The sequence below is a fragment of the Mesoplodon bidens genome, assembly GCF_964165515.1.
Source record: "Mesoplodon bidens genome assembly, chromosome: 6".
Lineage (NCBI taxonomy): Eukaryota > Metazoa > Chordata > Mammalia > Artiodactyla > Ziphiidae > Mesoplodon > Mesoplodon bidens.
In genome coordinates, this window is record NC_138162.1 from 45,299,063 (window position 1) to 45,314,892 (window position 15,830).

The window sequence follows — 15,830 nt, forward strand, 5'->3', positions numbered from 1 at the left end:
TGGTGTTAGAATATATGATTAAAGTTTGAGAAGCACAGTTTTATTGATCCCACATCTGCCCAAACCCTAGGCCCTAGTTCTCTCAGGCAGAAGGCCCTGTGGTCAGTGTGGTCAGGCGATGGTTGCTGTCTCCCTGTCCTTCTGCCCCAGGCGGTAATGAACCTCAGGAAGCGCCCTTAGTCTCTCTGCAGCCTGGAAGGGGGAAAGGGGATAATCAGAGAGGGTAAGGGCTGCCCAGAATGGTGAGTGCTAGGAGACGCTAGACACTGGGGGAGAGCATGTGGGGTGGGGAGGCTGGTGAGAACGACCACTGGAATAGCCACATGATGAAGGAGTCAGCTCCTGAGTCCCTAGGAATACCCAGGTTGTGGGGATTCTCAGGGTCATGATTGTTGGGATCCCCTGAGGAAATAGGAGGGAAAAGGGGACCCAAGGACCCAGGGTGCTCCAAGTCCAGACCTGCTCAGGGGTGAGGTCCCTCTGGGCCTGGGCAAGCATTTCATAGCCAACCATGAATTTCCGGACTGTGGCAGAGCGCAGGAGTGGAGGATAATAATGAGCATGTAGCTGCCAGTGGTCCCAGTTGGCTCCAGCCTCTGATCCCATGGGAGCCCCTGGCGGGAAGAAGGCAGAGATAGTTGGGAAGGGTCCTTTCTTAGTTCTTCAGCCTAGCTCTTACCCCCAGACCATAGCAGGTACCTGAAAACTACATCTTCCAGCATTCCCTGCCAGAGAGGAGAGAACGCATTGGAAAGCCCACGGGGAGACAGTTTCACCACGTTCACTTCTCCACCCTCAGTCCCAGCACCCCTGCTCTGAACACTTCCCCAGCAAGTGTTCCAAGGCCTGCTGGGAGTTGCAGTCCACTAAGCTGGGACCCAGGAGCCCAGAAATGGTGTTGGGGTTAGATATGGGTACTCAAAAAGCCTCACCATGCCAGCCCATGGAGTAGGGAAAGGATGTCTCAAATAGGTTGTCATACTTGGTCAAGAGCTTCTTCATGATGGAGGCTAGATCTGGAATCAGAGCCTGACTCTCAGTCTGGGGCCCAGATGCTGGCCCCACCAGAACCATCCCCATCCAAAGCCTGGCCCCAGGGTCCCAGCTGGGAGACTCACCGTCACGCTCAGCCGGGGTCAGCTCAGGCAGCCGCCGCACATGCCGACGGGGCAGCAGTAGTGTCTGGAAGGGCCACACTGCCCAGAAGGGGACCAGCACTAACCAGTGCTCACTGGTTAGGACCAGACGGTCCTAGGCCGACCAAATGGAGATGAGGTCATCAAGGTGGGTGTGAGGGGGGTCAGCAAATAGGCAAGGGAAGGAGAAGAAAAAACGTACCCAGAAACCGATGGTTTCTCACCACTCCACCACTACCACCCTAGTCTAAGCCATCATCATCTTTTCTTTAGCTTATTGCTACGTCCTCCTAGCAAGTCTCCCTGCTACTTCCCTTCTACCCTCCTCCTTCACACACCTCTCCTTTTTGGGGTGAGGTTACGGGCTTCTTGGGGACACAAGATCCAGCTTTCTCCCACCTTCCTGAGCAGCTCTTGGCGGCTGTACTCCATTAGCAGGGGCTCTCCGTGCTGACTCTGATAGGCCCGCTGAGATCGCTCCTCACGCTGGGCAACATCTGGCAGGAAACTGCTGGCCCACACCTGTCAAGGGGGAGGAGAAGAGCAGACAGATCCCTCACCTCCAAGCCTCCACATCACTAGCATACCTCCTCTGTTTTCCCTTACTCCAGTTCCCCACCCCACACTGTCTTGGACTCAGCCCAGATATCCACTGAAGCCCCTGACACACATACCTGGCAATGGGGATGGGGGTTGGAACAGCCCATCATGGCTCCTTTGTTTTCAAAGATCTATGAAGTAGGAGTAGGGAGCTTTATAGCCAAAAGGACAGCAAGTCAACCCCTCCGAACCACAACCTGTGGAAATAAAAATGCCACTTCCCAAAAGCAAACTGCACCACCCCCTCCCTGCCCATCTAGGGGAGAGGGCGACCTCACAGACCTGCACCCAAGGGTACTGGGTACCCAGCTCCTCTGTCACTGAGGCCCATGCATCAACGACAGCTCGGATCTCAGGGACTGACATGAGTGGCAGTGTCACATCCGACCAGGGGTGGAAGCACATAACCTTACTAGGTGGTGAAGAAGGGAGAAATGACAGAGATACAGGGCTCGTTGTGCTGGGGGCAGGGCCCAACCCCAGTGCTCAATCCAGGCCCCGGGTTGAAGGGTGTAAGAGTGGAAATTCATAGTTACCAAACTCCTCGAGCAGCCTCTGCTTGGAAAAGGGGGTGATCACTGGGTCCTAAGATAAAGGGGTATCACTCTCTGCAACAGAAGTCCCCCAACAAGGTCCAGCCTCCTTTCTCCCCAACAGCAGCTAGATCCAAGTTACCTGGACTAGGGGCATCAGGCTGCAGAGCTGGGAAGTCATTGTCAAACAGGAAGGTGCCTTCATAGTGGGGGTTCACCTACAGACAAGGATGGGCTAGAAGCATTTGCTGGCCCATACTACCAGTCATCTGATGGGCTTCAAGGTTACAAGGCGGGAAGAAGGCCACTCTGAGGTCAAAAAGACTTGGTGGGATATGACCCAGAGGTCCACTCCCCTGTGGGGTGAAGGGCTAGGGTCCACTCCCCTGTAGGGTGAAGAGAAGCTCTAAGGGCAGTGGATGGGGGACTACTCCCACCGGGCCCAGCCTGCAGATGTAGGATCTAAAGACTTACCTCTCCATTGGCCCGTGTGGCCCCCGGACACAGAGGGTTGTGGGGGTCATGGCGGGGTACTGTCGTCAGAAGCGGGGGTTCTACCTGCCCCTGCCAGGGCCGCTTCATGCGGTGCGCTGACACCAGCACCCACTCATCTTGTAGCGGGTTGTAGCGGATATGCTGATGCTCTGGGGGCAGACCGTCAAGATCAGTCACAAAGCCCTACGCCCCTTTCTCCCCTGGGTCTTACCCACAAGCAGGCCCAAGCTCGGATGCACCCTCTTGTCCCCACCCTACTCAGGAGCTAAAGGCCAGAGCTTGGGCGTTCCCAGCGCCAATCAGCCTGCAGCCCCAACACCGGCGTGTCCCTTCGCCGCGCGTGCCTGGAGGGGTGGGCGCGCCGACCTGCGGGGAGGGACGACAACTTCCTAAGGAAGGGGAGGGCTCAGCTTCGCGTCCCAGCGAGTCCCGGCCGCCCTGCGGTTACCGCTCGCCCGGAAGGTTGTGGCCATGGCGTCCGCCTCCGACGCCTGCCGGCGCTGCTCAGGACACGCTCCCCTGCGCAACAGGAGACCACCGGGTGGAGATACCTTCGGCAACTTCTGCCTGCTCACCTCGCCCCCACCGCCTAGTCGGCCCGACCCCGCCCCGCCCCGCCCTCGCTGATTGGACAGCCGCCAGCACGTGACTGTCTGAGGGCCGGCCCGGCCACCTGGGGGCGGAGTTCAGGACTGCGTACAGCTAAAGGGGGCAACTTTGATGATCCTACTTTAGGGCCAAAGCCACTAACTACCCTGGAAGAACCTCCGTGAAACCTGCTTACTACAGATCCCTCGGCTCCAGGATGCTTACAAGAGTTACTTGCTTTCTTAAAGTCATTCATTTGGTCATTCATTCAGCAAATACTTACTATCTACCACCACGTGCCAGGCCCCTAGGCTCCACATGGCGCAAAGGGATGTCCCTGTGTGCACGAGTCAGGCACAGTCTCAGCCCTCCTAGAGCTTACATTCTAGGGTAAGTCAGGGTATAACCCTGGATCCGCAGTCACCTCACTCACCTGCTTGGTGGCTCTGGCAGAGGAAAGGCAAGGGGGTGGGGGTGAGGGCCTGTGGGGCTTGATCTGCTTCAGCTAAACCTTGGCTTCAGGTACTATCTGGAGGAGTGGGTACCTCACCGTAACCATGCTCTAGCCCCACCAGGCAGCAGAAACGGGTTTGGGAAAAAAGGGCTAAGTAATCATATTCTCTCTCTCTCATATGCACACACACAAAAAACACAAGAAGTGGTCAGGGTAAGAGGGCTATAAGAAATCTGAAAATGTGGGGAGGACAGGACTATCAGTAGCTCCAACCACCACCTGGGTGGGGTCAGAGGTGTTTCCTTTGCACACCCCTGTCCCTTCTCCAGCTTTTCCTTGGAACAAACCAGTTGGCTAACACTAGGATAAACTTCAAATTAGTTCCTCCCCTGACACTTTATAGAGCCATCTAAATATTGTCTGAACCTCCTCCCCCATTTCAGGGAGAACCGAGGCCTCAAGATCACCCAAAGGATAAGTGGCCAAGCTGAGATTTGAACCCAACTTTCCAAGCTCTTCCTGATGCTTTGAAATGCCTCTGAGACTTCAGTGAGTTTTTTTGTTTGTTTGTTTCTTTCTTGGCCATGCCGTATGCAGGATCTCAGTTCCCCGACCAGGGATTGAACCTGGGTCATAGCAGTGAGAACCCAGAATCCTAACCACTAGGCCACCAGGAAACTCCCTCAGTGAGCCTTAAGATAGAAACCTAGTGAGCTAGGAGCTGGGCAGTAGCAGTGAGGCCCCTTCCCCCAAACCAGGCCGGGAGAAGCCAGGTGTTTTGCTGAGCTCAGATGTAAAAACTGGGTCATAGGTCATTTACCTTATCTCTGCCCAGGGGCCTCAGACTGGAATCTAAAGAGGCCACTAGGTAGAGGGCAGGGAGCAGGGAGCTGAGAAACCAGAGTTTTACATGTCCCACTGGCTGTACGTGTAATAGGGATGTAAGGGGGTTAAAAGATACACTTTTTGTGGAAAGGGAATTTTGCCTTGCTATTCCAGTAAACAACAAATTTTGCTACAGCATCAGCCCCTGCAGCTGCCCTCACAACGGTGGTGCGCCCTGAGGGGAATTCAGGATGGAGAAAAACAAGAAGCATTATCAGCTTTCTTTTTTTTTTTAACTATTTGCTTATTTACTTTTGTAAATGCTTTTTTTTTTCTTTTTTCTTTTTTGGCGCGGCATGTGGGATCCTAATCCCCTGACCAGGCTTCCAACCTGCGCCCCCTGCATTGGGAGCGTGGAGTCTTAACCACTGGACCGCCAGGGAAGTCCCAGCATTATGTGCTTTGGTTACTGGTTTCTGTCTGACTTACTTCACTTAGTATGATAATCTCTAGGTCCATCCATATTGCTGCAAATGACATTCTTTCATTCTTTTTTATGGCTGAGTAATATTCCATTGTATATACGTACCACATCTTCTTTATCCATTCATCTGTCGATGGACATTTAGGTGGCTTCCATGTCCTGGCAATTGTAAGTAGTGCTGCAATGAACATAGTGGTACATGTCTCTTTTTGAATTATGGTTTTCTCAGGGTATATGCCTAGTAGTGGGATTGCTGGGTTATGTGGTAGTTCTATTTTTAGTTTTTTAAGGAACCTCCATACTGTCCTCCGTAGTGGCTATATCAATTTACATTCCCACCAACGGTGCAGGAGGGTTCCCTTTTCTCCACACCCTCTCTAGCATTTATTGTTTGTAGATTTTTTGATCATGGCTGTTATGACTGGTGTGAGGTGATACCTCACTGTGGTTTTGAGCTGCATTTCTCTAATAATTAGCCTCTTTTGTTGTTTTTTTTTTTTGCGGTACGTGGGCCTCTCACTGCTGTGGCCTCTCCTGTTGCGGAGCACAGGCTCCGGACGCGCAGGCTCATTGGTCATGGCTCACTGGCCCAGCCGCTCTGCAGCATGCGGGATCTTCCCGGACCGGGGCACGAACCCGTGTCCCCTGCATCAGCAGGCAGACTCTCAACCACTGCGCCACCAGGGCAGCCCACCTTTCTCTTTTTTAAAACGATGTGTCCTTATCTTTGACAAAGGAGGCAAGAATATACAATGGAGAAAAGACAGCCTCTTCAATAAGTGGAGCTGGGAAAACTGGACAGCTACACGTAAAATAATGAAATTAGAACACTCCCTAACACCATACACAAAAATAAACTCAGAATGGATTAAAGACCTAAATGTAAGGCCAGACACTATCAAACTCTTAGAGGAAAACATAGGCAGAACACTCTTTGACATAAATCACAGCAAAATCTTTTTTGACCCACCTCCTAGAGTAATGGAAATAAAATAAAAAATAAACAAGTGGGACCTAATGAAACTTAAAAGCTTTTGCACAGCAAAGGAAACCATAAACAAGATGAAAAGACAACCCTCAGAATGGGAGAAAATATTTGCAAACAAAGCAACTGACAAAGGATTAATCTCCAAAATATACAAGCAGCTCATGCAGCTCAATATCAAAAAAACAAACAACCCAATCCAAAAATGGGCGGAAGACCTAAATAGACACTTCTCCAAAGAAGACATATAGATTGCCAACAAACACATGAAAAGATGCTCAACACCACTAATCATTAGAGAAATGCAAATCAAAACTACAATGAGGTATCTCCTCACACCAGTCAGAACGGCCATCATCAAAAAATCTACAAACAATAAACACTGGAGAGGATGTGGAGAAAAGGGAACCCTCCTGCACTGCTGGTGGGAATGTAAATTGATACAGCCACTATGGAAAACAGTATGGAGGTTCCTTAAAAAACTAAAAATAGAACTACCACATGACCCAGCAATCCCACTACTGGGCATATACCCTGAGAAAACCATAATTCAAAAAGATACATGTACCACTATGTTCATTGCAGCACTATTTACAATTGCCAGGACATGGAAGCAACCTAAATGTCCATCGACAGATGAATGGATAAAGAAGATGTGGCACATACATATAATGGATTATTACTGAGCTATAAAAAGAAACAAAATTGAGTTATTTTTAGTGAGGTGGATGGACCTTGAGTCTGTCATACAGAGTGTAAGTCAGAAAGAGAAAAACAAATACCGTATGCTAACACATATATATGGAATCTAAAAAAAAAGGGTTCTGAAGAGTCTAGAGGAAGGACAAGAATAAAGACGCAGTTGTAGAAAACGAACTTGAGGACACAGGGCGGGACGGGGAAGCTGGGATGAAATGAGAGAGTAGCACTGACATATATACACTACCAAATGTAAAATGGATGGCTAGTGGGAAGCTGCTGCATAGCACAGGGAGATCAGCTCAATGTTTTGTGATGACCTAGAGGGGTGGGATAGGGAGGATGGGAGGGCGGCTCAAAAGGAAGGGGATATGAGGATATATGTATACTTATAGCTGCTTCACTTTGTTGTACAACAGAAACTAACACATTGTAAAGCAATTATACTCTAATAAAGATATTAAAAAACAAGAAAAATACAAAACAGTACAAAATAAATAAATAAAACAGTGTGTGCTGGAGAAGATTTCTGAAAGACCAGGTAGGGGAGCTGCAGACCTAGACAGTCCCAGAGGACTCTGTCTGAAACAAGGGGGCAGAGACCAGATTTGCTAGTCCCTGCTATGCAGAGTTCTTAAAGAATGGTCAACTCAGGAGTGTCACAGAAGCCAGAGCCAATACAAAAACATGTTCCCTCAATCCTGCATTTTCCTCTAAATAATCCCTTTTTTATCATTCCCTTCTTGGTCAAATTTCTCAAAAATTAGTTCATCTTCCCAGCCTCTACTCTTACCCGCACAGTACACTATAACATGTCTTTTGCCCTGTAGTAGTCGGGGTAAATAATCTTAGCTGCTGTAACAAACAACCTGCAAACTCAGTGGCTTAGTACCATAGTCCATTGTGGGAGAGAGGGAGAGCTCTGTCCCATGCAGCATTCGGAATTCTCCACTACTTAATTGTATGTAACTGTATTAGATAAGACAAGAAAGTGAGTGTCAAGAATTTCACAGATTTTACGAGCCAGACCTGGAAATGGCATATGTCATTTCTGCCTATACTTCATTGGCCAGAACACAATCACATAGCCTCACCTAACTACAAAGTAGACTGGCTGCCCAAGAGCAAAAGGAATGGATTTGTGAATGTATAGCATAATCTCTGCTACATGCCCATACTGAGAAACCCAATGACCATTTCCAGTCATTTCATAGGACCACTCAATTATATTTGACTGTGTTGACCATTCCATCACTCTCATGTGTGAGGCTACACTCTTCCAGTTCTCTTCTGCTTTATGTTTTATTGATATAACTAACACATATGACACCACATGCCAGACACTAATTGCTTTGTAAATATTAACTCATTTAGTCTTCATCACAATAAAGGTATGTACTTTTATTCATCCCATTTTACAGATGAGAAAACTGAGTCACAAAGAGTTTAAGTAACTTGCCCAAGATCACACAACCAGTAGGTGGCAGGAGCCAGGCTTTTAACACAGTCAGTCCCGTCCAGAGTGTCTTTCTTATCACTGCACTCTGCTGCCTCTTTTCTCTTCTGTTTCTTTTCTGCTTCTCTTCCTTTTTCACTCCCCCCCATCCCCGCCGCCGCCGATAACCTTCAGTTGGCTTACAAGGCCCTCCTCTCATATTTTGTACTTCAGAATAAAGAATGAATTGTTGGCCCCCCAGAAGACCCCACGCTGTGTCTCTCCTCGGTGCCTTTGCTCTTGGAGTGGGTCTCACTGGCTCACTGGAATGCCCTTCCCATCGCTCTTAAAGACACTGCGCAGGTGTCACCGCCTCCAAAAGCCGTCCATAACGTTCCCAAGTAGAAGAGGCTCCTTCCCACCTTCTGTGCTAGCAAAGGCGGGCCTTAACCATCACAAGTCCGGAAGGCTCTGCTTCCGGGTTGCCGGCTTCACCAGTCAGTGAGCCCAGGCGGGCTAGTCCATTCTGGGTCTCACCGCCATCCCCGCAACCCCAAGTATAACGGCTCTAGGCGAGAGCGTGCCTAGAGCTCCCAACGGCTGAAGCTAGGAGAGCTTGGCCCCGCCCCCTTGCCTGACGCGCGCGGCGCCGCCCCGCCCTTCGGCGCACCCGGCTCCCCGCTCCACGAGAGGTAATGGTTCGACCCGAGAGGCGGTGCCCCGGTGCCCTGGCAGTTCCGATTGGCCAGACTGAACAGCGACATTTCTCGGACCCCCGCCACCGCCGTGATACGGCTCGCCAACGGACACGGAGGCAGTGAGGGTCACCGCCTTAGGGCCCCCACCTCTCTCTGCACGGCGCTAGGCCATGCCGCCCGCTGGGAGGCGGTGGACCCTGGGCCGGCGGTGGGCGTGGGCAGCGCTGCTCCTGGCGACCGCGGCTGTGCTGGCCCAGGTGGTCTGGGTCTGGCTGGGCACTCAGAGCTTCATCTTCAAGCATGAAGAGATCGCGCAGCTGGCTCGGCAGTACGCCGGTGAGGCGGCGGGTGAGCGGGCGGGTGGAGGGCAGGGGGCTGGGGAGGGCCGGGCGTAGCTGGAGGTGCCGGGGGCACCGTTCCCCAGTTCGTGACCGTTGCTGACCCTGACTTGGCTGTTCCTCTGCCCCCGCCAGGACTGGAGCACGAGATGGCCTTCTCTCGGCTGATCGTGGAGCTGCGGCGCCTGCACCCAGGCCACGTGCTGCCCGACGAGGAGCTACAGTGGGTGTTCGTGAACGCGGGAGGCTGGATGGGCGCCATGTGCCTTCTGCATGCCTCCCTGTCGGAGTACGTGCTGCTCTTCGGCACCGCCCTGGGCTCTAGCGGCCACTCGGGTCAGTGCTGGCGGCGGGCCGGACTGGGAGGCTGGGGCTGTACAAGGGCCCATGCCCTCCTTCCTGATGTTCGGTCAGGCCATCGAGTGGTGCGGATACCCTGATATTCATTGTCCATTTGATTGTCTCTCAGGGCGCTATCAGGTTGAGATCTCGGATACCATCATCTCTGGCACCTTCCACCGGTGGAGAGAGGGCACTACCGTAAGCGAAGTCTTCTACCCAGGTGGGTAAGGTGGCTCTGTTAGAGAGGTGGGTCTCTTCATTCTTGGGTGCCTATAGTTGGGGGAAAGAGCCATGGCATGGAAAGGGGGTGCGTTGAGAGGCCCTCCTCCTAGTTCCTTTGCCCTCTTTTTAAGCCCCAGGTGGTTGGTTGAGGCAGGGTTCAGGGTCTCTGTTGCCTTCCTCTGTCCAATGGAAACAAAACATAACAGCTTCCTGTTAACCACGTCTGGTTTTAATCATCCAGTATTCCAGCAGTTGTTGGAGAGACAGTTGGGTAACCAGAAATGCTCTTATGCCCCCAAAGACAAGGCAGTTGTCTTCCCTCTTGCGTATAATGAAACATTTGGACTTCTAAGTAAGTTTGAGGTTGAATGTTACAAGCATGACAGACATTGTAACTGAACAGCTACCTTTCTCAGAAAGCCTGGCAAGTCTTATATTCACCTCTTCCTATCTAACAGGCCCAGCCCAAGTTTAGCTAAACTTCTGCTTGACATGAGTGAGACTTGGGAGTGCAGACTTCCATGACTCCCAAACAACGGTGCAGGGCCAGGTGAGGCTTCCCCCAAGAGAGGACATGAGCCAGGTGATGCCGCAGAGGAAAGTTTAAGAGTGGCCACCTTAGCCTCGTACCCTTGCAGATGGGCAGCCAGGCCAGTGGGGTAAGGCTTTTCCTTTCCTGAAGCTCCCTCTCCATTCCCTACCCCTGGAGAGCCCACAGGCTAGGGAGGTGGTGGCAATGGGAGGGCAGGGCCAGGCTCTTCATGTGGGTGCTCCCTGTCCCCCCAGGGGAGACAGTGGTGCACAGGTCTGGCGAGGCAACGGCTGTGGAGTGGGGGCCAAACACATGGATGGTGGAGTACGGCCGGGGTGTCATCCCATCTACCCTGGCCTTCGCCCTGGCTGACACAATCTTCAGCACCCAGGACTTCCGCACCCTCTTCTATACTCTTCAAGTCTATGCCCGGGGCCTCCGGCTTGAACTCACCACCTACCTCTTTGGCCAGGATGCCTGACCAGCCAGGCCCGAAGGAGGACCTGTGGATGGACAGGGGCGGGCAGGCCTGTACACGTCCACTTGCTGGACCCCACGTGAAAAGACATGGACATACTCACAACATGCAGATACTGAATTCCTGGTGTATGAGCAGGGACACACATACATACAACCAAACATAGTCATGGGAACACATGGGACACACATTCAGATGCTGAATCCTGTTTGTACGGCAGCATTACGCATTCACACCCATGCAGAGAGGGAGCCCCACATATACCAAAGGGGCCAGTCATGTTCGAGCACATGTCCCACAAGCTCGACTCACTAACTCAGGCCTTTCCGGAGCTTCTCTGCCCCTAGTCAGGGCTCTGGAGTTAGGGATGGGGGTGGCTATTACAAATGGCCTGGGTCTGACCCTTCCACCCAGCAGCCATTGGGGGGGATGAGGGAGCAGAGGAGCTGCCTGTGGAGGCTCCCGTCACCTGCAGCTGTGACGCCCTTCCCCTTCATCTCCTTGTCCTCACCACATGCCTTACCCCATCCTGTTCCCCTGCTATGCAAGTACCCTCATGGCCTGTCCCCGCCCCCGCAACCAAGTTAGCTGGAGAACCAGAAGAATGTGGCAAATGCTGAGGCCATACCTCCCTCCAGGGTATAATGGGGAGGCTGGCCTCAGCTGAGGGCCCAGTGCTGGGGTGAGGACCTAGACAGGTGGGCCCAGGTCCAAGGGGTTGCCGCTGGCCTAGAGAAAGCCTTTTCTGCATGTACGTACACACACACTTATCACAGCTTCCAGACACTGCCTTTGCTGCATTCTCTGTCCACGTATCTGTGTGTCAATAAAGACCTGTTGAACAGTTTCATTTCTTTTTGTGTCTGAGCAGCAGTAGGACCTCTAACTCCTGGGGGCCTCAGGAAGGCCTCTCCCTTGCTGTGTGATTCAGTTTATGACAGCAGCTTTTTACTATATACTTTAGTGTCCCCAGGAATCACCTGGCAGGCTCGTTGACTCTACAGATTATTGTGCCCAATCCCCAGAGATCAGTTCTGGGCTGAGGCCTTGAGATCAGCATGTTTAATAAGATTCTCTCCACCAGGTTTGAATGCCACAATTTCAGAAATTCATGGCTGGGTGAGGTGGTGTGTGTCTTGCTCTTGGTCTCGTCTCTGCCAGTGCTGTTCTGGGCACAGTCCTGGGACTCCTGCCCTGGATGACCACAGGGTGGCAGTGTGCAGCCACTTTTGGGCTGAAAGGCATAGTCATTCTCCATCTGCTTTTTTCTAGGTTTCCAGGGTATCATGTCCACGTCCACCCAGAGCAGGAGTTCTTTCTCTCCAGTCTTCCTTTTCCAGGACCCCCCGCTTCTGTGGAGGTTTCCGGGGCGGGGGAGCAGACACACTATCTGGTGGTGTCTAAGGTAGTCGGGGGCTGGGGCTAGGATGAGGCCAGAGAGGTGTCTGAAGTACACACTCCCAAGGGTCCGGCATTTGCCTCACCCTCCTCCTGGCCCTGTTCTGAAGATGAGCAAGGCCCAGGCCTCTCACTTCTTAGGATTCTGTTATATTAAAAATGGAAGGAACATGATTATAAAAAAATGTACATTCTAAAAATTTGATATTCTAATGAGTAAAAATACAAAGGACTACATGTATAACCATCTGGAAGCAACATCAAAAGTCTAAATATGTGGCTCAGAATGAATGTGAGGCCCAGGCAAGGTGGCCATCCTGACACCTTACCACAACCACAGTGTTGGCCATGACAGGTCCTGTCTGGGGCCTCTCCGTTTGATCACAGGTTACAAAGCCAAGCCTCAGGATTTCTCCCACCCTGTAACCCAGCTTTGCCTCTAGGCTCAGAGCCCACATCTGTTAGGGATGCCCCAGCTCCCTTTGTCATCCCTACCTTTCATATAGGAGTAGCCTCCCAGGCCCCTCCCCATCTCTGTTGCTAAGTCCAGTGGTTATTTCTTCTCACTATCATTTGACACAGTTACTCTTAAAAGACTCCTTTGGCTTACAGGACACTACTCTTCCTTCATTGCCTCCTTTGCTAGATCTGGCTCATTTCCTCAACCTCTCACTTCCCAGGTTTACGCTGCTCTGAGGTGATCTCAACCATTTCATGACTTTAAATACCATCTAGGGAATTCCCTGGAGGTCCAGTGGTTAGGACTGGACGCTTCCACTGCTGGGGCCCAGGTTCAATCCCTGGCCAGGGAACTAAGATCCCACAGGCCCCACGGTGTGGCCATAAATAAATAAATAAATACCATCTATATGTCTATATACTAGTTTTACTGAGATACAATTGACATGTAAGGTTTTATTAGTTTAAGGTATACAACATAATGATTTCATATATGTTTATATTGTGAAATGATTACCATAGCAAGTTTAGTTAACATCCATCACCTCACATAGTTACAAAACTTTTTCCTGTGATGAGCACTTTCGAGACCTGCTCTCTTAGCAACTTTCAGATATACGATATAGTATTGTTGACTATAGTCATTATGCTGTACATTACATGCCCAGGACTTATTTATCTTAAAACTGGAAGTTTACCTTTTGACCACCTTCACCCATTTTCCCCCTGGCCCTGCCTCACCCCTGGCCTCTGGCAACCACCAATTTGTTCTCTGTTTCTGTGACTTGAGTTTTTTTTTTGTTTGTTTATTTGTTTGTTTTTAGATTCCACATATAAGTGAGAACATACAGCATTTGTCTTTATCTGATTATTTCACTTAGCATAATGCCCTCAAGGATGAATGAATAAAGAAAATGTGGTATATATCTACAATGGAATATTATTCAGCCATGAAAAAGAAGGAAACCCTGCTATTTGCAACAACATGGTTGGATCTTGAGGACCATCTATGTATTTTATGCCTAATTTTTTGTCTCAGTCTAAACCTCCTCTGAGCTCCAGATTCAGATATCTGACTTCTTTCATCTCCACTTGACATCTCCACTTGGTCATCTAATTGGCATCTCAAACTTAAAGTGTTCAATGCGAACTGATTTCTCTCCCAATCCTGCACCTCCTGTAGTCTTTACTGCCTCAGTTAAGGGTACCTCCATTTACCCAGCTGCCTAGGCCAAAAAACCTTGGAGTCATCTTGGATACCTCCCATTCTGTCACATTCTACATTCAAGACATCAACAGATCCTGTCTGGTTTATCTTCAAAATATATTCAGAATCTAACCACTTCTTGCCACCTCCACTGCTATCACCCTGGTCCAAGCCAGCATCATCTCTTGCCTGGATTACTGCAAAGTCCTCCTAATTGAGCCTCATGCTTGCATCCCTTGTGGAGGGTTCTCCACACAACAGCCAGAGTCAGACTTTCACTCTTTGCTCAGACATTTCCAATGCTTCCCATCTCATTCAGTCCTTTCACTGCCTCCAAGAACCTGCTCCAAGGTCTACGTTACCTCTGACCAAACATCCAACCATTCACCTTGGCCACTGTGTTCTAGCCCAGTGGCCTCCTTGCTTTTCTTCTGACACATCACACTTCCACCTCAGGATATTTGCACCTGCTGTTCTCCTGACTGCATGGCTCTTCCTCCTCTCCTTCAGTTTCTGCTCAGCGAGTCCTTCCCTTAGCATTTGGGTAATATCAGTCCTTCTGTGTTGGTTTTAAAATACCTCCAGGGGACATCCCTGGTGGCGCAGTGGTTAAGACTCCAAGCTCCCAATGCAGGGGGCCCAGGTTCAATGCCTGGTCAAGGAACTAGATCCCACATGCATGCTGCAACTAAGAGTTCGCATGCCACAACTAAGGAGCCAGCGAGCCGCAACTAAGGAGCCCACCTGCTGCAACTAAGACCCAGCACAACCAAATAAATAAATAAATAAAATGAAATAGCTCCATACAATTTTGGATACTCTTCCCTTTAAGAAGTGAAGCCTAATTCCCTTCCCCTTGAATGCAGGCTGGACTTAGTTATGTACTTTTAACAACTAATGTATGGCAGAAGTGACGGTGTGTGACTTCTAAAACTTGGCCATAAAAAGCACTCTTCCCTCTTTAGTCTCTCTGGGCGAAACCAGCTGCCATGTTGGGAGGACACTGGTATGAGGTCCTCTCCCATAGAGAGGCCCACCTAGGGAGAACAGCCTCCTGCCAACAGAGCATGTGAGCAAAGTGAATCTTCCAGTCCCAGTCAAGTCTTCAAATGACTGCAGCCCTAGCCAACATTTTTACTACAACCTCATGAAAGACAACACCACTCAGCTAAGCCACTCTCGAATTCCCTATCCACAGCATTGTGAAAACATAGATGTTTTTTCAAGCTGCTAAGTTTGAGTGTAATTTGTTGCACAGCAATAGGTAACTAATGGCACCCTTCCCTTTCTATTCCCCCCAACCCAGATTTATTTTTCTCCATTTTACTTATCACCATGTGACACAATATACATTTCCCCCACTGAAATTAGGCCATTATAATAAGGACTTTGTTTTATTTACTCCTGTGTCCAACAGTGCCTTGCATAAAGTAAGTGCTCAGTAAGTATGTGTTAGATTAATGGATGTCTAGGTCAGTCTGTCTGTCTCTGTGAGGTATAGGATCGGAGGAGGCTATGTGTGGGTATGAGACAGCCTTTCCTCTTCACAGATGGAGAGAGAGAGAAACCAGGTTCCAGTCAGGTTATTCCTTCCCCTTTGCCCTTCCCAGTTGTACCATCCTGGCTCAGACCCCAAAGGTGAATTTACTATGCTTGATTGATTCTTTTCTTTTGGGAGTAGCGTCCAAGTCCCTTGCCCCTCTCCACCCCCTCCAAAGCAATCTCCAAACCCTCAGAACTGGAATTTCCCCAAGCCAGTTCCTACCTTTCCAACAGGAATCTTACCTTCGTCTCTCTCCAGGCACTTTCTCTCTTCTGAGCAGCTAGGGAAGCTGGGTGGTGGTGGGGGGGGGGGGTGGCAGTGGGGAGGCAAGCTGAGCACAGAAGTTGCCTTGGAGAGGGATGGCAGCGGAGGGGGCTGG

General features: G+C 50.4%; 2 protein-coding genes across 6 annotated transcripts; one reads left to right on the top strand and one right to left on the bottom strand.

Moving 5' to 3' along the window:
* GALT (galactose-1-phosphate uridylyltransferase) lies at positions 1-3,357 on the bottom strand. 4 transcript variants are annotated; one of them, XM_081237091.1, is made up of 11 exons: positions 3,213-3,357; positions 2,744-2,913; positions 2,412-2,487; positions 2,273-2,321; positions 2,019-2,148; positions 1,811-1,867; positions 1,536-1,658; positions 1,119-1,251; positions 933-1,016; positions 460-614; positions 1-192 (listed from the first exon to the last, which is right to left on the bottom strand). In XM_081237091.1, exons 1-11 carry the CDS (start codon positions 3,235-3,237, stop codon positions 112-114), a joined length of 1,083 nt encoding a protein of 360 aa, XP_081093217.1. In that variant the 5' UTR covers positions 3,238-3,357; the 3' UTR covers positions 1-111. The 4 variants fall into 4 exon arrangements, with proteins under 4 accessions (XP_081093217.1, XP_081093220.1, XP_081093218.1 ...); XM_081237094.1 differs by having other exon boundaries at positions 3,183-3,357; XM_081237092.1 differs by having other exon boundaries at positions 3,131-3,256.
* A 5,619-nt stretch (positions 3,358-8,976) lies between these two features.
* SIGMAR1 (sigma non-opioid intracellular receptor 1) lies at positions 8,977-11,691 on the top strand. 2 transcript variants are annotated; one of them, XM_081236319.1, is made up of 4 exons: positions 8,977-9,268; positions 9,406-9,606; positions 9,740-9,832; positions 10,751-11,691. In XM_081236319.1, the coding sequence occupies exons 1-4, from the start codon at positions 9,103-9,105 to the stop codon at positions 11,008-11,010; spliced, it is 720 nt and encodes a 239-aa protein (XP_081092445.1). In that variant the 5' UTR covers positions 8,977-9,102; the 3' UTR covers positions 11,011-11,691. The 2 variants fall into 2 exon arrangements, with proteins under 2 accessions (XP_081092445.1, XP_081092444.1); XM_081236318.1 differs by having other exon boundaries at positions 8,980-9,268; positions 10,621-10,960.
* Positions 11,692-15,830: the final 4,139 nt, after the last annotated feature.

What these genes read in the sequence shown, in the direction of transcription:
- GALT (XM_081237094.1), bottom strand. Translation starts at nt 3,237, where the DNA reads ATGGCCACAACCTTCCGGGCGAGCGGTAACCGCAGGGCGGCCGGGACT. An exon ending in CCCAGTACCCTTGGGTGCAG is followed by an intron (nt 1,868 to 2,018) that starts GTCTGTGAGGTC and finishes CCTACTTCATAG; the next exon opens with ATCTTTGAAAACAAAGGAGC. An exon ending in GCCAAGAGCTGCTCAGGAAG is followed by an intron (nt 1,252 to 1,535) that starts GTGGGAGAAAGC and finishes TGGTCGGCCTAG; the next exon opens with GACCGTCTGGTCCTAACCAG.
- SIGMAR1 (XM_081236319.1), top strand. Translation starts at nt 9,103, where the DNA reads ATGCCGCCCGCTGGGAGGCGGTGGACCCTGGGCCGGCGGTGGGCGTGG. An exon ending in GGGCTCTAGCGGCCACTCGG is followed by an intron (nt 9,607 to 9,739) that starts GTCAGTGCTGGC and finishes ATTGTCTCTCAG; the next exon opens with GGCGCTATCAGGTTGAGATC. An exon ending in AAGCGAAGTCTTCTACCCAG is followed by an intron (nt 9,833 to 10,750) that starts GTGGGTAAGGTG and finishes CACAATCTTCAG; the next exon opens with CACCCAGGACTTCCGCACCC.